Source organism: Sebastes fasciatus, chromosome 6, assembly GCF_043250625.1.
Source record: "Sebastes fasciatus isolate fSebFas1 chromosome 6, fSebFas1.pri, whole genome shotgun sequence".
Lineage (NCBI taxonomy): Eukaryota > Metazoa > Chordata > Actinopteri > Perciformes > Sebastidae > Sebastes > Sebastes fasciatus.
Window position 1 is genome coordinate 17,926,235 of NC_133800.1, and position 20,710 is coordinate 17,946,944.

General features: G+C 40.6%; 1 protein-coding gene across 2 annotated transcripts; it reads right to left on the reverse strand.

The window, feature by feature from the left end:
* Positions 1-1,741: 1,741 nt before the first annotated feature.
* On the reverse strand, positions 1,742-20,710 carry LOC141769274 (kinesin-like protein KIF2A). 2 transcript variants are annotated; one of them, XM_074638181.1, is made up of 21 exons: positions 20,484-20,708; positions 13,615-13,709; positions 12,722-12,844; positions 11,528-11,582; positions 11,065-11,181; positions 9,377-9,477; positions 8,896-8,991; positions 8,747-8,801; positions 8,461-8,623; positions 8,177-8,267; positions 7,963-8,026; positions 7,724-7,815; positions 7,500-7,642; positions 7,001-7,205; positions 6,788-6,898; positions 6,620-6,687; positions 6,192-6,317; positions 4,982-5,129; positions 3,971-4,072; positions 2,794-2,929; positions 1,742-2,696 (listed from the first exon to the last, which is right to left on the reverse strand). In XM_074638181.1, exons 1-21 carry the CDS (start codon positions 20,542-20,544, stop codon positions 2,611-2,613), a joined length of 2,238 nt encoding a protein of 745 aa, XP_074494282.1. In that variant the 5' UTR covers positions 20,545-20,708; the 3' UTR covers positions 1,742-2,610. The 2 variants fall into 2 exon arrangements, with proteins under 2 accessions (XP_074494282.1, XP_074494283.1); XM_074638182.1 differs by lacking the exon at positions 6,192-6,317 and having other exon boundaries at positions 20,484-20,710.

The following is a 20,710-nucleotide window of genomic DNA, read 5'->3' on the forward strand; positions in this document are numbered from 1 at the left end:
GCATCCTACCTGGGCTAAGGAGAAGAAGAACTGGACCATTGCTCAGTGGTCCAAAGTCCTCTTTTCAGATGAAAGTAAATTTTGCATTTCATTTGGAAATCAAGGTCCCAGCGTCTGGAGGAAGAGTGGAGAGGCACAGAATCCAAGTTGCTTGAAGTCCAGTGTGAAGTTTCCACAGTCGGTGATGATTTGGGGTGCCATGTCATCTGCTGGTGTTGGTCCACTGTGTTTTATCAAGTCGAAAGCCTCGACCAACTATTGAGTGAATAAATGCATACTTTTCAGAAGTTGGACATTTCTGTATTGTACGTCCTTTTTTTGATTCATCTTATGAAATATTCTAATTTTAAGATACCTTTTTTTCTTTCTTTTTTGAGCTGTAGGCTGTAATTATTAAAAAGTCACAGTGACCTTCACCTCTGACCACCATAATCTAATCAGTTCATCCTGGAGTCCAAGTGGATGTTTGTGCCAGATGTAATACAATTCCCTCCTGGCGTCCCTGAGATGTTGCTTTCACAAGAATTGGACGGATGTAAGGTCACAGTGACCTTTGACCACTAAAATCGAATCAGTTCATCTTTGAATCCAAGTGGACGTTTGTGCCAAATTTTAGGAACTTTCTTCAAGGCGTTCCTGAGAGACTGTGTTCAAGAGAATGGGATGGATGTGAGGTTTCAGTGACCTTGACCACCAACATCCAATATGTTCATCCTTGAATCCAAGTTTCTGTTTGTGCCAGATGTAATACAATTCCCTCCAGGCGTTCCTGAGATATCACTTTCATGAGAATGGGCTGGATGTAAGGTCACAGTGACCTTGACCTTTGACCACCACAACCTAATCAGTTCATCCTTGAGTCCAGGGGGATGTCTGAGCCAGATGTAATACAATTCCCTCCTGGTATTCCTGAAGATTGCGTTCAAGAGAATGGGACGGTTGTGAGGTCACAGTGACTTTGACCTCTGACCACCGAAGTCTAATCAGTTAATCCTTGAGTCCAGGTGGAGGTTTACGCCAAATTTGAAGACATTCTCTCACGGTGCTCCTGAGATATTGCGTTCATGAGAATGAGACGGACGTGAGCTCACAGTGACCATGACCTTTGACCACCAAATTCTGATCAGTTCATCCTTGAGTCCAGGTGGACGTCTGTGCCAGTCTGTGCCAAATTTGAATACATTCGCTCCAGGCGTTCCTGCGATATCATATTCACAAGAATGGTCTGGACGGCTGGATGGACAACCCGAAAAACATAATGCCTTTTGCCCCTTTTGTCGCTGGAGTGGAAGCATAAAAAAATCAATTTAGTAAGTCTTAAAAAAAATGTCATCTTATAGTAGGTCATGCACGGACCCCGCAAACTCAGTTCAACTTGCCATGATGACTCCCACACAGACTCACAAGGTCAAAACGATACCTGCATCGCTGTTGCGACAGGTGAATATTGAGTGTAATGCCACAAGATGCATGCTGTATGTAAATTATTTTTTTAAATTTTAGTTCACCACGAAATGTGTAGCAAATTATGGCCAAATGCACATTCGGCCAAAATATCTTAGGATATAACAAGATGATATCTGTGTTGATGTTGTGCTTCTACTTAGAGTCAGAGGAATATGATGTTTAAGTCAGCGGGGTTTATAACGTAGTCCATTTCTACTCAAAGGCGGTAGAAGATGGCTCTTGGTGGAAGTTATTCAGTCCCTTTTATTTGGATAACTCATTGTCACAGAAGCCCTTTAAATGAAACACATGAATCTTTATTACTTCATCCAGCATTACATCCGGTGCAAACACTGAAACATAACCGATGGTAGATCAGTGGTCTTCACTATACATTTATTAATAGCAGTTTTTTTCTAGTTTTATAACAAAGTGTTAAACGGGGGGTGGAAAACATGGTTTACGTTAAGTAAGAGTCTTTAAGTCAGTCGCCACATAGAACGACATGGCACAAACTGAAGCAAACTACATGTAAAAACCTCTCAGGGACACAAGGAAAGAAACACAAAGGAAGAAGCTCAGTGTGGTTAAAAAGCTACTTCCAAACTGGTAAAAGCTCTGAGAAGGAAAGGAAAACAGAGAAGAGACCGTTTATAATGAGATGACTTTACAATGCCAACTGAGGACCCAAAAGCATGAGAACCGAGGACAGTGGCGTACATACGCTATCACAGAGTGCACATGCAGACGTGTCAGCCAGAGCAACCAGAAATCAAATACTGGTTTTGTGCGGTAAACCTTGAAAACATGTTCAATGAAGATCTCTTCAGAAACCAGGTCAAAAATATTCTGTTCAAAGAAAGTACAAACAAGTATAAAAGAAAATAATTTAATAAGAACAGAGAGGGGAGACTAAACATTCTCCACGAAGGAAATAAAACTAAACTACTTCCTTCCTAAGTTTTCTAACGAGACCGTAGTGAGTGAACAGCCAGTTTTTGTTAGGAGAGGGATCATAATAAATGCAATTCCTTGAGGCTGTTGGTAAATCAGACGGTCCTTTTATTCGTATTTTCCACAGCTGCTAGAGACAGCCCAAGCTGTGCCGATCGTCTAGTGGTTATGAATCTGTATGTGCCACTTAACCTTTTCAGCCTCCAGTATCTAAAGAGCACGTGGCCTCTTGGGATTGATCTGCTTACTGGCTTGCTCCTCCTCTTGGAGTGTAGAGCGGAATGACTTCACTTTATCTGCGAGGAAAAGACATGATCGTAAAACATTGATTAGTGTTTTTGCTGCAGCAGGATGGATTGTCATCAACAGGCCAAACGTGTGTTTCGGTCATACCTCGGAGCTCGACGAGGATGTCTATCTTCTGGTCTAGGATTTGCTCCAGTTGAGTGGCGTACGACTCGACGTCATAATCCACCTCCTCTGTCATCTCCAGCAGCACCTTTTCATCTTCAAGCCACCGGATAGACTCCTGCTCACAGAGGACACATACAAGTGCGTATTTATTTTATGACAGCCCAAGATCAAATCGTGGCAGAAGCAGAGAAGTATGACCTCTTCATTATTATAGCCTTCACACAGAGGTTACCAATGCATGTGTTAGAAGCGTTGTGTTTTCCAGAGAGAACATGGAAAACTGCCTTTTATTAATGTTTACAATGTTTAGACATGTCAAAGTGTGAGTCTTGCTGTATCTGCATACCTTCATCAATTCAATTACAAAAGTCCTTAAAGGGGAACAACAGCCATTTTTAAAACATTGATATTATTCTGGCGGCTATCTAACATGATGTCAAAAATACTGCAACTTGCTCATCTATGCTCATAATGCAAGGGCGCACCACAAGGTGGCAGCGCCATTACGGTAAACAGTTACTGCCTGTCAGTGGTGATATGAATGGTGTATAGAATTTCAACAACATTCGCAATATAAATAAACATACTGTCATTTAGAATCTATTTTATGTTAAGAAAAGTACTTATCTCCCTCTGAAATGTAGTGGAGTAGAAGTATAAAGGTACATCAAATGGAAATACTCAAGTAAAGTACAAGTACCTCAAAATTGTACAAATACAGTTCTTGAGTAGCCTAAATGTATTTAGTTTCATTCCACCACTGCTAGAGCACATCTGCTCTCAAAATGCATCAGAACTTTAAAATGTACAATATTTTCTTCCGAGGGACCCCCGGACCTCTCTAGAGGGTCCAAGTTCCACCCACCACAGTCTCGCAAAATGCTGTGGGAAACTGATATCTGCTAATTATATAAGAATTAAAGTAATTCATTGTGCGGACAGCAGTGATTTGCGTCTGACGTAGCTAAGTCGCCAAAGTGGTGCTCAAAATGTGTCCATGGTTGGCAGGTCTGTAGCCTCCAGAATAATATCAATATTTTAAAAAATGGCCATTGTTCCCCTTTAAAAGCAGATGACATATCTGTCTTTATGTATGTGGACATAAAAATGTGAGCGAGTATTTAAGAGTTGTGTATGTTTTCTTCAGTATTCTGACCTGGAAAACAGCTCGGTGGTCCTCCAGGACCTGCTCCTCCATCTCCACTAACTGAGACACTGCCTCGTGGAAGCTAAAGAGCTGGGGAGACACTTCCTCCTCCTGGGAAATACACAGTATTCACACGGTCATCAAGAGACACAGAAACAGACTTAACATGGCTTTCACAACAACAAAAACAGAACACACGACAGATACCTTTTCACTGATGAAATCTGGACCCCAGTGGACATTACTGTTCACTTATAAATAATGTGGATTCTTTAAAAGGCTCAAAATACATTTCGGACTTTCTCACAAGCAACAAGGTCTAAATACTGTAAATCCCAACTACTAAGCTCCTCAACTATAAGTTATTAGAATACATGCCATGTGCCAGAACTTTACACCCCTTTAAAAGCAGGTTTATAATCCGTTTCCAAAACAGAAACTGTCTATACCAAAATTGGTGACTGGTAGTTAATTTAATTTCACTAGTGCAGTGCGCGTTCAAAAAGTTCCTGTTCGAACCGGGGCGATTGCACGGCCTGTTATTGGTGCTTACCGCTTTCTTGAGAACTGCTCATCCAAACAACATCACACTAAACACTGTGCCTCCTTGGGTCCTAAGCAATACACCCACCAAGTGTGAAGTCGATCGGATGAACGGTTGTTGAGAAAATTACTAATAAATATGTCCTGTGGATCTCCGGTCTTTATCTGTTCTTGAATGTACTGCAGCGAGCGACAGAGAGTGAGCTGTACCCAGCATGCCTTTCAGTGGTGTAGAAGTTAACAGGGGTCCCCTCTCAATACACTACACAGTGTGTACATAACACACTATTAATAAATGTCCCGTAGATCTCAAGCGCTCGCACTCGACACAGCACTCCTTCCCTTTTCAGTTAGATTAGCCAAAAACTGTCATCACTGACTGACTAGTTCTTTTCTTAATTTTCCACAAAATGAATTATACCACGTCATGCTGTGTATTGATATTGTGATATGAGTACTGATGACTTGTGTGCTTACATTCTGCTCACAGAGCAGTTTGAGGTCGTCTCTCTGCGGCGAGATACTCAGCCAGTCCTCGTCCAAAAGCTCCAGCTGGTTGACAGTATGGATGTTGGGTCGACCCCCCTCCATCACTTGGTTGGTGTCCACTGTCAGCTCCTTCACCCTACAGAGAAAAGACATTGATCTGGTTGGAACCATTTCTTGCACAGCACAGACCCACTCTGAACATGGCTGCTATTTGATTCGGGGTATGATGTTAACTGCGGGTTTTCAAAAGGTATTCACAAACAGCACAGGATGTTAGCATCATGACAGCAGTGACATCATGCATGGGGAAAGATGACTGCGTTGGCTCTGCAAATATCTAAACCCAAATATAATTCTTCCTTTTGTTTATTCTCATAATGGGCATGCTTACTTCAGTTACAGACAGTACATATCCGGTTCACCTGTACAATATAATGCAATCCACTACATGCCACCCATAGGAATTTATAATACTAAGGGCTGGAATCTGGATGGTCAGAGCTCGTGTTTAAGTCTCACAGACCTGATGAGGTATTACCTCCCTGAACCCGACCTGCAGGTACGGTGCCAATTAATTAGGACTATGTGTGAGGGATTACCTGCTGAGAGTTTACTCAAACAAAAGCTCATCCTGGGTGCTTTAACTCAACAGCTCCATGGATGTTTTAGTGTCATTATTGTCGCAAAACAGCAGCTAACACCTTATTAAGTCACGTTTTGAACCGCCATGTATTCATTGTGACTAATCACATTCAGCTTTCACAGTTTTGCATCACACAGAACAAATAAGACACACCCACATGGACAGGCGGATGTATTGTTCTTCAGAAGTCGGTGAAAAGAGAAAAGGTTATGTCCACAGCTTAGCCAAAGATAAAGGTGGAAGTCAAAGGTCTCCCTCGGAAAAGAGGTTCTATCTCAAGGGATTTCATTGTTAAATAAAAGTTGAATAAAAAAATAAAAAAATAAAAAAGCAGGGGAGGAGGATGAAAAGTGTCACATCATGAAGATGAAAAATAGAAAGGACAAGACGATGGTGGAGGTTTTCCACAGAGAACAGCTGATGAAGTGAATGAAAGCTGCTAAAATGAGCTCATTGATGTATATATCATAATGTAATAAATACCTGGAGGGAGCACATGCATTGTGTGTGTTTTGTGTGTAAGTGTGCAGTGTTGTGCTTTGGGGAGTCCTTGACCTGCTGGGAGAGGTAGCAGCAAAGTCATCATACTCAAAGGTATTGGTGGGCGAGTGATCAGAGCTTCTCCCCTGACCGCCCTGGGAGAAGGGGATGTCCGACGGACTAATCCCAAACTCCTTCACTCTACACAACGACATCAGGCACACCAGGGCACAGTGGAGCAGAGGGCGGGAGCGAAGAGGGAAACAGAGCAGGAAAAAGAGAGGAGAGAGGGGATACAAGAGAGTCAGACAGAACTACTGAGAGTAGGCAGAGAAATGTACAATAGCAACATTGTTACAGCTAATTCAAAGCTATACAAAAACCACTGGGGATTATAGAGGAAATTTAAGGAGCTATCATTTCATAACATTGCATAAGTTTGGTTGATTCCTGTGGCAATAAAGCATGGTCCAAATCACTGTAGTAGGTCAACATATTCCCACCTGTTGGCGTAGCGTAGTGTGTTGAGGGTATTCTCGCAGGATGTCATACCAGGAGATATTGTTGCAATCTGTGCAGAGAAAGAGGAAGACCATTGCAATTAATACCATCTGGAAGACATACAGTATGAAGATATGGACATAGGCTATTAATGAAGGCAATGAACTGACCATGCATGTGCGTGAATTTTCCCCGATGAAAGAGTCTCTCAGGACCTGGGTGAGCTTACTGGCTCTGAATGGAGTGTGGGGCTTGTTGCGGCCAAGAGCCCGGATACACTCCTGAATCAAAAGCAGAGACACATTGTATGGTTAAAAAACAAAAAAAAATAGCTATTTAGAATAACTGTATTTTGAGAGCTACGGCCTTTGTTGTCCACAAACCTTTAGGGCCAGCAGGCTTTTGTTGATCTCAGCTCCCTCCAGGCGAGTTTGGCGGTCAGCACTCGATGTATCAGCCCCCCTCTCATTACCTGCAAGGTCAATGAGGGAGAACTTTCCGTGCATCTTCCCCTTCCTCCGAAGAATGATCTGGAAAACGGCGTGGCTGCGAGACGAGTGGGCGTTGGCTGATGTCTGCCCTGATGTTCTGGGAGTGAGAGGAAGGAGACATTAAGATGAACAACAAGCAAACAAGGTTGAAAAAAGCAAGTAAATAACAATTGTGGGAGGGGAAAGGCAAAAAAATTGCAAGACTTTATTTGCATGGTGTACAGGGAATATGATGTCATATTCTCTTACGAGACATTTGCATGATAAGTGGCCGACTCATTTCATGCAAAACAAAAATAGATGTTATGCTATGATCATGATAACAAGAACAAATACAAGAAGTCCTGCACCACTAACAACAACTAGATTGAGAACATTTCTGTTGTTATACCTGCAGCTGTTGCCCACTTCTATGAGTTTCAAGACCTCCTCCGTGCACTTGACATCCTTCTCCTGAAGCCCCACAACCTGCACTTGCTGTTTCCCGTCCTCCAGCACCCTCAGCTTAGCTTTACGATTCAGCAGGTCAAACACCTAACAATACATACGCACAGTCAGCATTGTTTTTTGTTTTATTTAGGGGGGAAAAAAAGCATAGGATTACATATCACTTGCCTTTCCGCTGTAGATTTCAAAGAAGGTTGCGTACACTTGTAGATCTAACTTCTTATAGTTGGGTTTCTTCAACATGAGAAATACATCCCGAGCTGCATGAAGAGAAATGAGAGATCTGAAAATGTCACCAGAGCAAATCAAACCCCTTTATAATATAATACCCAAACCAATTTGATTTGACTGCCTTTACTCACTAGAAAACAATCAATTAGCAGAGAAAACATAGCTCACTGACTTACCAGCTAATGCATACACTCCTTTAGCGCAGTCTTGGTTCTTCCCAGAGAAATCTCCACCCATAGTCTAAAATGCAGTACACAATATAATATAGGTATTCTCAAATGATATACAGGGGTAATAAAATAGAGCAAAACTCTCAATAGGAACGATTAGGTTTGATCTCTAGTTAGTGATGTGGTTTTGGCTTTTTGAAAGAGCCATTGCGTGACTCACATGTGTTTTTCCACTGCCTGTCTGGCCATAGGCAAAGCAGGTGGCCATGCCCCTCTCAAAAATGGTCTCCACTAGAGGTCTGGCAGTGAACCTGCAGGAGGAGACAGAACACCATTTTTTCACTAATCTCTTCAAAAGCAAGATATAACATCTGACCATTATGTACACAAACAAGATTAATTCAGTTCTATGAAACAACACCTTATCCTCATCATATTGACTACTCAGGTGGAACTTCTGTGAAACATTAGAGCAAGCACAAGAAACAGCTCGTCGCTACAAACCTGTAAACCAACTCATTGGTGGTGCTGTCATCAAAAGCGTAATCAAAGCGGAAGGTCTGGTTTTCCAGGTAGCGGGTCAAGTCCACTTTTTGTTTAGGTTCATGAACCATCACCACGTCCTTACTGGGGATGGTGATCACATCCAAATCCTTCATGCCCAACTCTGGAACAAAGCAAGGGCAAGAATTTCAATCACATTGATACTTTGGAGGAAAACATTTTAAATAGAGTACAACACATAATGATTGGTCAAAAGACAAATGTTGTTACTGACAGAAGGCCTTACCTTTCTTGTTGAGGGGACGTTTCCTCACACAAACGCATATTCTGTGCTCTTCAATCTGGACAGTGCAACAAAGACGGACATTTTATTATATTGTTGCTCACGGTCAATATCTAACAATCACGAGAGAAGGAGAAGCTTCATCTACTCACCAGATCTGTTGTGGTCAGGGGATGGTAGTCTAGACTGGCTCGGAAATCTCGGATCATGTACATGATCTCATAGTTAGGGATGGTGGTATCCACCTCCTGAAGGACGGACGGGAGAGACAAAGTGACAGTGAGCGAGGTGCCAGCTTATTCACCGTAGGTAAATCATGCTCATGTATTTCAATGTATCGTCTCAATGTCAACAACGTAAGTGGTCATGAAATATCAGAAGGAGCACATCAAGTGTCTGGAGTTCAAGTTAGTGCAAAATATCTAATTCAGCTACAACAGATTTGACTTTGAACATACTTGAGACAAAGCACAATGAACATCTACTGAGGTTATCGATCATTATATACAAGAAGAACAGAAAAGCAGGCTTTATTTATATAGCACTTAAAAGGTAAGATCGATAATGCTGAGAGGTATTCAATAAACATATTTAGTTTATTAGGAAGGAGAAAGGTGAATAGTATTTATGTACCTGAGCTCTCTTCTCCCTGAGCTCCTGTTGCTGAAGCCGGCGTCTCTCTCTCTTCTCCTGCAGTTTCTCCACCTCCTTCACACAGTTTGACTTCCTCCTCGCTGCCATAAAGACAAGAGAAAAACAATAACTCTACCACCTTTCACAGGATATGCCAATCGCCTTTCTTTGTAAAATGGTCTCTTCCTCTCTCTCATTCCTCTTTCAAATGGTTTCTTCCACTTCCTCAGTCTTTTCCCTTGGCCTGAGCAGTATCTTTCTCTCAGTGAGTCTTTCCTTTCTCATGGTCGTGCTTCAAACAGAGCGGAGACTTGGGGCTATTTCCAACAAAGCAGAACAGTGATAGAGAGGATGCAGTGGCTGGCACACAGTGCCTCCAGTACTAGCTTCTTTCTCTTTATAACCAACAAAAGGCCTTTACACTATGTTCAAAATCTTCTCTCCTCATTTATCCCTTCTATCTGCATTATAAAACACAACTGGACCGACAGACTGCTAAAACACATCACTCACAATGTGAGATATGTGCCTTGTATTACTGCTATTACTCCAAATAAAAGTAGAGGTGGTTTTAAAATCAAGTATGATTAGAAAATTGTTTCAAATCAACCAGCAATCACAAAGAAGCTTATTCCAAATCTCCCAGCAAAGCACACCCACATATTAGTAATGTTTCAAATCAATCATAAACAATTTGTCACCATAACAAGTTCATAAAAAACAGTGTTATCTGATTAGCACCAGTTCGCCGCTCCAGCCCCAGCTTCCCACTGTAAAGCCTGGCTGAAGCTCTGTAATGCAGTCCTGACCTCCCGTTTGGCTCCAGCCCCTAAGAACCCAGACTATCAGAGCAGAGGGATTAATAATCTGCTCTAATCTAGGAGGAGAAGATGAGCTGGGTCATCTCTACTTGTGGGTTACGCTGTCTCACAGGCAATGGGAGAACAAGGCGTTTTCCCTACTTTTCCTCTTAGTTCATCAAATGACAGTGAGCAGTTGGAAGGAGCGGAGGATAAAGAAAAAGGTTATTGTTGTCGCCTGAGCCTTGAGGAGTAACGCACAGCGCCACAGGCTTTTCCACGTGTGTGCGGTTGTGTGTGACTCCAGAAATCAGACAGCAGGGAAAAGACAGCGCTTTCATCCAGCAGCACAGACATTTTTTTTCTCCCTGTCTAATACCCAGAAAGCCTGTCTGCTGGATGGATTGGGTTTGTGCTACTTCACCACCACACCACAGCTCGGAATAGTATCTGGCAGACAGTTCGGGTGTACAATCTTCTCGTAGAACTAGAGAACTCTCAGTTTCTATTCGGAGCTCTATCAACATAAGGCACCGAGGGCAGGGGGAAACATGCAGGTGATACATACAAAGCTGTCCCAACTCCTTTCTGGATATCGGGTGATGTGAGGTTTCTGTGATAAACATGTGGTCAACAAAAACATGAGACATTAATAGTTTAACAGATGGCCTAAATCAATTGATTGAAAATACTCTAATGTTAAAAAGTGATTACATATTTTAAAAAATCATCTGGATTTTGCATTTCATCTCCCAGAGAGTTATTTAACTTTAGGCCAAATGCTTATAACTGGTTCCCTGACAATACAATTTGTCGTGAGAAAAGTCATGCTTAGATCAAAGCTTGGGTTAATTAAATTACAAATTACTGTTTTTTTTATCATGTTACCATTCGCAAGTTGCTGTTGCGTCTGAGCTTGAGTGAGCTGTGTAGGCTGCAGAGATGGGGGTGGTGGTGCAGGCTCTGGTGGTGGAGGCTGTGGTTGTCTGGCCCGGGTCGGAATCACTGAAAACACAAAACCATAAAGATTAAGGAAAGAAATATTTTGACTCGCATGCTGCTAACACACCACTTTTGAACTTGGTATTAAAACTGAACCCACTGTTTTAAACTTAATATTTAACTAACCTAATTTTTGAATTAAAATCTGTTTGACCATGGGTGACTTTCACCCCAAATTAGCATCTCAAGATCTAGGGTGAGTTCTAAGTAATGTGATAATACTGGTCACTTATGTGTTCTGTATGTACTGACCATTGCTTTTCTTTACAATTCCTAAATTAATTTTCAAGATTTAAGCACAAGATATTATGATAATGATACTATTCCCAGTGAAGTGTATGAAACAAACCTCTATTATCCTTGGACGGAGTTTCATTCTTAGAAGGTGCTATCGTCCGACGGTTCTGCAAGAAAAAACAAAAGCTACAGTAAAATATTGTAGGATAAGAGGATTAGGGTTCAGTGATTCCTAATTTCACGTTTACATATTTTATAGCTGCTCTGGAACTTAAAAAAGAATACATAATTTTTTCCCCTGTTAAATTTTCCACCTGCCACTGCAATGCACAGATAAAGAAATAGACAAAGCCTGAGATTCAGATTAGTACCGAGTACATGAGTACATGAGTACATGAGTACAGAGGCCTCCTTTATCAACACTAATGTTTGTGATGACACTGCCAGTGCACACATCTTAAAGTAGATTTAAACTAGATTTACCACCTCGCGGTTGCTGCACTAACCAGTCACGTTGAAGCTTACATCCATATCTGTCCAAAATGTCATCACTTCATCATTTTATCCTATTAAACATTTGTGTGAAATTATCATAATTAGCAGATGATCTCTTGAGTTATGGCCATTAATGTGTTTGTGAGGTCACAGTGACCTTTAACCACCAAAATCTGATCAGTCCATCCTTGAGTCCAAGTGGATGTTGAGGATGATTTCTGTAGAAGTTATGGATATACTTTATCACTCGATCTACTTTATAGGTTATGGAGCTACACAACCAAAAGTGCTTCATTTATAAAACCATTACAGGCCAAAATGACAGTATCCTATTAGAGCCATTTAGACCCAATTAAACTGCAGATTGTAAAGTAAAATTCCTTTATTTATATTAAAGCATCATCTCATTTTACATTGCCTCACAGTTTTCACTTTAAATGTTTTATATGTTGAAAACTGAAAAGAAAATTGTACTGTATAGCAGGTTAAATCACAACAGCAATATTTACCAAAAAGATCCCAGTGTTAGCATGTCATTGTGGATCAGTCCTAATCTACTGTGCACCCACACAGTGTACTTAACAGGACCAATTAGTTGGTTACCTAGAGGGATCCAAGTTCTATATTAAGGTGCAGCAAACTGCAGCCACATAACTACCTGAGCAAGTGTAAGCACTTTAGACTCTCCCTCACATGGAGGGAGACAATCAAAAGAAAAAGAAAGAAGTCGTGTTTTTTTGTAAACAATCCAAATCATATTACTTCGATTTGTTGCAGTTGTTGCCAGATGGGGTGGCGTACCGGTACTCACCTTTGCAATTTTGTTGATCTTCACACATGTGGGTGTTGGTGGGGGTGGAGTCTCTGGACTAGGGGCAATTTCCTCATCTGGAGCCACATCTGGGTTGAGTGCAAATATACTCTCCAAGTCAATCTGTCCAGAAACGGAGGAGTAATAATAACAGATTGCATAACTGATGTTTGGCATTATACAGTTACACAGGGTTTACACTGGACACTGAAGCGCCAAGCTATGTCAATTGGTGCACAAGCAGTAGCCCGGCTGTTCACACCAGAAGCGCATTTCTCTGCACAACAAGCGATTATGCTCTTTTCTCTCTGTCTGTCTGCTTGTGTGCTTGTGTGCGTGTGTGTGTGTGTGTGTGCTCGCTCTCTGTTTCGACACAACTGACAAATATGTGAATAGGTAGCCTACATAATGTAAAAACAATCACAAACAGCAGTGACAGTAGGCTATTTCTAATCAATATAGTGGATGGGAAGATTTTGAAATTTGATCATGTGGGGTGGAAAAAACCGAGGTATTGCAACTCCAGGAGAACAGCAGGGAGAGGGTGAGGGAAATCAAAAGCATTGGCAAGCATGCATACTTTATCATTTTAAAGAATCAGATCATTTATAAAACAATATATCATTTATATCTTTATAGTAGATTATCATCTGTTTTCTTGCCAGATTTCAAACCAAATGGCAGAGCTTGTAATGCACCATCTTTGTTACAGAGCATCTTTGGTTAGGTCATCCACATCAGTGTACGGAGGGTGATGTCTGGTGGGACTGTAGTACATGCAGGCTGGTTGTGTAATCACCACAGCGCCTGAATATCTCAGAATGTATTATTTATTGCTAGGGAGGAAAAAAAGCACATGCTGGTGCTTTGAGTGGTAATAAATGGGCATTTACCTCTTTCCCTTTTGTGTCTCCATTTTCTATCCACTCCACTGTGACGCTCTCGTTGTCCTCATTCAGTGAGGTCACCATCGCCTGGTGAATACGTCCTGTGAAAGTATCATAGACAGGGGAAACACAAACATCAGATATGCAGACTAACACTAATAAAGTGACGGCAGAGCTTTCTTTTAGGCCCCAAAGTTTAAAAATGTATTTTTGTTCCGTCTCTTTTTCTCTGACACACACGCACACACAGGTTAACATAAAATGGATTTTACTAATACCTTACCTTGTGCATTAGCAAGGTAATGTGTTTAGCAGGGTAAATTACAATAGGTCTAATCACCACCTGCAAGCCTAATGAGATCTGTACCGAGGCCTCGTAAATTGCAACTGTTTTTTATTTGGAAATACAGCAAGGTTGGAAAAACCTGAAAAGGGTTATATGTTTTTGATTAGCTGTGTTCATATTTCGAGCTGTATTGTCACTGCAAATAAGGCTGGGTGGAATTCAATAACACTGTTTAGCAGCTTTCAGCTTAATCATTGCATAATATGAATTTATATTATAATGCTACAAATGTCTATTGTCCAAATGAATGATTCTGTGCAAGTTGTAATTAGGAAAGTAAAAAAAATGAGATTTGAACTTGTTTTACACATAAGAAGAATTTGGTCACGTGTAATACAAATAGTGAACCAGAGGCCATTGCTTTGACAGTTTAATATATCTACCCATCAGTATCTAAACTCTCTATATTAATATTGTGATCATGATCTCAATCACATGAACTGGTCACACTTCTGTCATGTCTGTGCTCACATTAATACTAACCAACGGCACATTTTATTTTGACTAAAACATCTGACGGCAATTGGGTTCTTTAAGTTTCAAATGAAAGCAAGGCATTAGGCTGAGGCTAGCCTAATCTCAGTAAGCTCTGACTATGAGGTTTGATAATGACCTATTGGAGAGAATCACTGATAATGGAGACAGGCACAGCTGCTGCAGTGAGCCCGTATGCTTCTCTCCGCCTCTCTGTCTGCAGCGTAATAACACCAGCTGTAAAGAGCCTGCTCAGCCCTCCCATCTTTGTCTATGTGGAGCCGACTGCATGCTGTAAATTCCCAGCACAAACCAGGGAAACACCATGTTCCTATATCCATTATTCAGAGACACACAGACAGGGAGCTAGCGGGCAAAGATGCTTTTAGTGTTCTCAACTGCTGAACATTTCCCTGATTTACCTTACAATGGTTTTATTTAGCTAAATGCAAAAAAAGCTAATCTAGTGTCTTAAAACAGGGAGAGTGGGGAAAAAAATATTTTGTGTAATCTGAAGATTTGGAACATCTGGTTTAAGAGGGTAGACATATGCCATATAATATATTAACAAAAGAATAAATTCACTATACTTAGTAAATCAACTGCAGTTTTGATATGCATACATTTAATCCATTAACACTGATTGACGATGACTAGACAATACTGTTATATGATATATTCTGTAGTAAAAAGGCAACATTTTACCCGAAAAAGACAAGTGACATGATCTTAATTAACATTGCTACACATTTAAATGCAATGAGAATTTTGCATACATAAAGCATACCGTGATATACACCACTGCCATGAAAAATTAATGAACAATAATGATGATGTCAACCTTACAACCCAGCCCTACCCTCCATCAGAAATGACTGTGGTACCCATAAATGTAATTGGTTGAGTCAGTGCTCAAACACAGAGCTCATTATAACAGAGACAAAGGTTTGAAAGAAATAGTATAATTGAAAAGTAAGGTAGAGTAAATATGTATGTACTATGTCTAGGCCACGTACAAGTAAGCCACAATGTTAGAATATGTACGACAAAAGCTCATTGGGGCAGCATTATGAGAGCTAATAATAACAATCTTCTTCATTCACAATAAAACACTGTGGAGCTCATGTAGGCTTTCAAGCCTATATTATAACATAACTTAATTTAAAAGCTACAAAAAACAGTCCAAAATATCCCATAGGGGTTCAATCATGATGGAGATCAGGTGATTGGGAAGCCTTGATCATATCATTCACATCATTTCATCTTTCAACCATTCAGTCACCCCTTGTGGCCGGTATGGGGGCTTCTGCAATTGTTATGTTTCTCCACTCATTTATTCAGGTTTTCCTTTAACTTGTCACCTGCTTGACTGTGCATGCAACTTTATTTAGTGTACTTCAGTAACAACTATGTCAATATCTGCCAAATCTGGGCTGTGGTAAGACAACCAGACGTGAATATGAGAGCAAATAATCCAGTGCTGAACTGTGACCTACCTGACACGGTAGGTTACAAAACAACCCTGGCAACGTGAAACAGGCATGTGGTGCTTGGTATTACACCTCTACTTAAGGAGAGTGTTGAGAAAACGTCATGCTGCAGTGACTGCAGCACTCAGAGGATTTACTGTGACAGAGGTTCAGGCAAGGCCCTCCAAATCACTGCTGCTTCCTTTGGCAGTGGTTAAATTTGAGACCACAGCCTTCCTATTGGTTCATATGACTTCATTCAACAAGTCAAGTTGACTCAATCACATCAAGTAACTCCAGAGCAACAACTTCCTCCAAACCACTTGTGTGGAAAAGTCTTGTTTTGTAACATAACATTCATACAGTAATGCTTAAGTTCATTAAAATATATGATTTGAAGCACTTTCTTACCTAAATTACACACATTTTAGTTTTGCTCATCTTAATGGAAAATCACAGGAGAGGACCGAGCAATCAAATCATGACAGTAAACCAGCTTGACAGAAATAAATGTTACATGAACTGATCTGTTTCTTTCTCTGCTCAATTAGAAAAAATGTTTGTTGTATCAGCCAGCACACAGGGCCATCCTTACTCTATGTTCAGCACTTCATCTCTTTTGTTGACATAATACAGTGTGAACGCCAGCACCGGTTGATAGCAGATGTTAAACCAAAAACACTAATGAACAGAATATGTGGACCGGGGTTGAATGCATGATAAATTCATATTGTAAAAGTAAGAGCAATTCCTCATGTAAGACATTCTAAACAAAGTCGCTGCTTGTAGAAATGTACAGTTATCAATGGTGCAGACTATACAACCTGAATGTAGGCCACAGCCACTGTAACACCGTGTACAACAATGGGAATGTAGGGGGCCTGTCTAACCTGTTGCATCTACAGACCAAGACAACGTTGTTTACAGTAAGAATACGTTTCTTCCTACACATCCAGAGAAGTCACGGTGTCATAATGTGACAGGGCTGAAACTGAAGATTATTTGTTATTATAGATTAAACTACTATCAAAAATGCTTCTGCTTATCATTCACTCTATGAAATAATACTGTATATTATAATGGCAGTTACCAGTCCAAGCTCAAATGAAGCTGAATATTTCATTTATATAGATAGATACATAGAGAGAATTTCTTTTAAAAAAGCAAATATTTGGTGTCTGTAATTGCTAAGTGACTTAGATTGTTAACCTATGATCTTTAATCGTTTCAGTAAAAAGCCATCAGATTTTTTACTTGCAGGTTCTTGAGCACAGCATCAGTTATGTTGCAGACACTGTATACCTACAAGATCCAAACACACTGTTGTGTACCTGTACACTCTGACTTTGTTAATGAAAGGAACATTTAATATCTGTCCAGAAAAGAGTGTACCCATAAAGCGTGCCAGCCTGCCTACCTCTTCCTCACACACACCAAGGCCTATGGAAAGGAGGCTGGGTCACGCGTCATCAACACGTCATATCTTTGGGGGTATAAAACATGCGCAGTAAAATCTTGCCTGCACTTGCCGAAATTGAGCCAATCGCAACGCACAACCAAAGCTTTAGTTATGTGTTATACCCCATACCCCAAGACCCATGTCTGCCCGTGACCCAGCCTCCTTTCCATAAGCCTTGACATACACGTCACACAGACACGCACTTTCTGTAACTGAATGCACTGTCCACTGTGTCCCACTTTTATACCAAAACCTGGCTGAATGGGTGGGCTCAAGCTGACCCCTACCAGTAGGCTAGTTGAAGGGAATTAAGATGGGGTGCTTCAATCTCTGCTAAGCCTGAGTAACAAGCATAGCCTTCAAAGCATCAGTTTCACTACAAAAGCAAGGCATTGAAGAAACTGTGTCAACATGTCACAGATGAGAAATATGATGCAGTACATGGCCACTAAGCTGGTAGGTGACATATGTCTCTCTAGTACTCTACTATAATAGACAGTAGTATGTTTCACACAAAAATTAATGCCCAAAAACAGATAATCCATGTCCAACATTAAACAGGGACTCTATTATCGCTCAATGAGAAAGGGAAAACCACACAGGGGAACGAGAGAGACTCCTGGCAGAATCTAGGGAGCTGTCTGCAACAGATGGGGTGATGGCCTGAATCTGGCTTGAATCTGATCCAGCCGCACCACCAACCCCCCAGAGAGAGGGCAATCCCTGCTCTGGATGCAACACCAACCAGCAGGGAAATGGATAGACAGAACTGCTTCTCTCTCTAGGCCTGCTAAGTGTTTCTTTCACATCTCACCCCTGACTTCAGAGTACTGAGGACAGTATAATCAAATGGCTCAGGGATGATGGAGTTGAGGACATCACTATCAACAGCAATCAATACAACAGTTAAAAACACACCCTCGCCACTGGCTTTGAACGGTTTATTTTCAATCAAGTGCTTTGTTCAAAACCGTATTTGTATTTGAATGGTTTATTGCAAAACTGGGTGTAGCCTAATCCTGGAAGGGCCAGCAGGAATGACACAAACTTTACAGTCATCTTTGGCTGCCTGGCCCTGAAGCAATGCTCTACAACTACACAGGGCAGGCAGAATAAAGCTGACATTCATTTAGAGAAGACTCATACAACAAGCCGCCTCGCTCTTTCCCCTGTCGACTCCTCTGTTAACCCATGAAAAAAGATGAAGCAGAAGTGAATGTAATGAAAACCCAGCTTCGTCCTGATGGTAGGTTACAATTTGCAGTACTTCTGTAAGGAAGTAAGCACAGAGCTTTCATGGGCGTTTCATACACGACTGTTTGTTTGACCTCATTCTAACGCTGTATTTGCATAATTTACATGATCTAATAGGATACCTAAAAATTCACAATAGTGGTAGACCCTCAGAAGGGAATGGATTCTTGTTTTTGAAAATCTTTTTATTTTATTTATTTTCTATATAATTATTTTTTGTTTATGTGTATCTTCATTTTGTTAGAGGTGCCCATTAACTGTTTAATTCTATGATTGATACTGTGAAGCTGTATATTGACTTTGGCCCTGTAAGAAAGGTAAAAGTTAAGAGAGAACGAGTGGGTGTGTGTGTGGGGTTATGTTATGTTTGTTAAAGGAAATCCTGTATTGAATATATTGCATAATAATGCTGATGTTTGTATAACAAAAAAACCCAATAAAGACATTGTTAAAAAAAAAAAAAAATGTACCTGATCTAAAATTAGATTAGAAGAGGTGGAGATGATCCAAGAAACTTTCTAAAAACCACAATTATCTACATAACCAATGCAGTAACTAAGATCTTGGGATACATCTTTCTATCTGCAACCACCTTGGACTCTAACCACTGGTGCACTTTACACTTACTTCACACTATACATCCTATATACCACTTTATAGACTGCACATATGTACATATTACATTTATCTATTGTACATACTACATTTATTTATTGACGGACTGCACACACTATGTTCACCCATTCACTCTGTATCTTTTATATCTCTATTATTGTTTTTTATAATTTGTGTATACCTTTACCTCTCCTGTGTTTCACTCTGTTTACTGATGTTTGCTGAAGTTGCTGCTTTGAAACCTGAATTTCCTGAATATCTTATCTTATCTATAACATGTCGTGTCTTTTCTCTTCATCTTTATTTTGCTCTTAATCTTTATTTTTTTAAATATACATGATCTAAAATTAGATTAGAAAAGGTGGAGATGTAAACTTTCTAAAAACCACAATTATCTACATAATCAATGCAGTAACTAAGATCTTAGGATACATCTTTCTATCTAGAGCATGTCATGCTTTATTCTGGACAATTAATGGGTTTCCATAACAACAGATGTTAGTGTTATTATCCAATTAACATTTAATAACCCGAAAAAAATTAGTACATTGGTCATGAACTACAGCCGAAGAGAAAACTACTCGTCCACCAGCTAAATGGATGGTGTCTATGTGTCACTACAGCAGTACTGCTGCAATAAAGCCGGCAACATTAGCTAGAGTTAGCCGTTTAGCTAATCAAAAGCAAGGCCTATAAAAGGAGGCTAGGACACGCGTCATAAAATACGGGGTTGTACACATGCGCAGTAGAATCGAGCCTGAAATTGAGCCAATCACAACGCACGACCGCAGCTTGAGTCACACTGCGCATGCGTCATACCCCAAACACCCAAGACCAGTGACCCAACCTTCTTCTATAGGCCTTGCTATCTAGCTGTCGAACTAGCTTGGTTAGCAATTTATCCAGCTTAGCTTAGCCCAATGTTAAATTTCCCTTCCATGATGGAGTACATTATTTGAGTAACGTTATAGAGCTGTTATAGAGTGTTTTAGCTTTCTAACTGAAAGCATCTCATGTTATCAAACGATATGAATTAACAGCTAGCTAATGAATCGCAGAGAGGCTAGTCAGCTAACAAAAGGGGAGAGCTCATTCAAAAGGCTTTGGCCATGTTTAAGCACTTCATATTGATGTGTCTGTGCAGCTAGCTGGCTCTGCAGCTAGGGGAACAACGGTTGCTGTATTCAACAGACAGCACCGCAGCAACAACAAAGATCTCCTAACAACTCAGCTCTCAGTACGACAATAGATAACTTACCATCACTGCGCTTTATCTCCACATAAGTACCGACGACTATCTTCCCAAAACACGACGCCATCCTACATTACTTCAACAGTTAACAGAAACAGGGACTAACGACTTTTCATGAGCCGGTTAAATGAAGAAGCTTCTTGTGTTTGTCAGTCTTTGGTTCGGGAGGAAGATACAGGCTCAGGGAGCAGAATGAGCTAGCATTACGTAGCTACCAAGAAGAGCAACAGTAC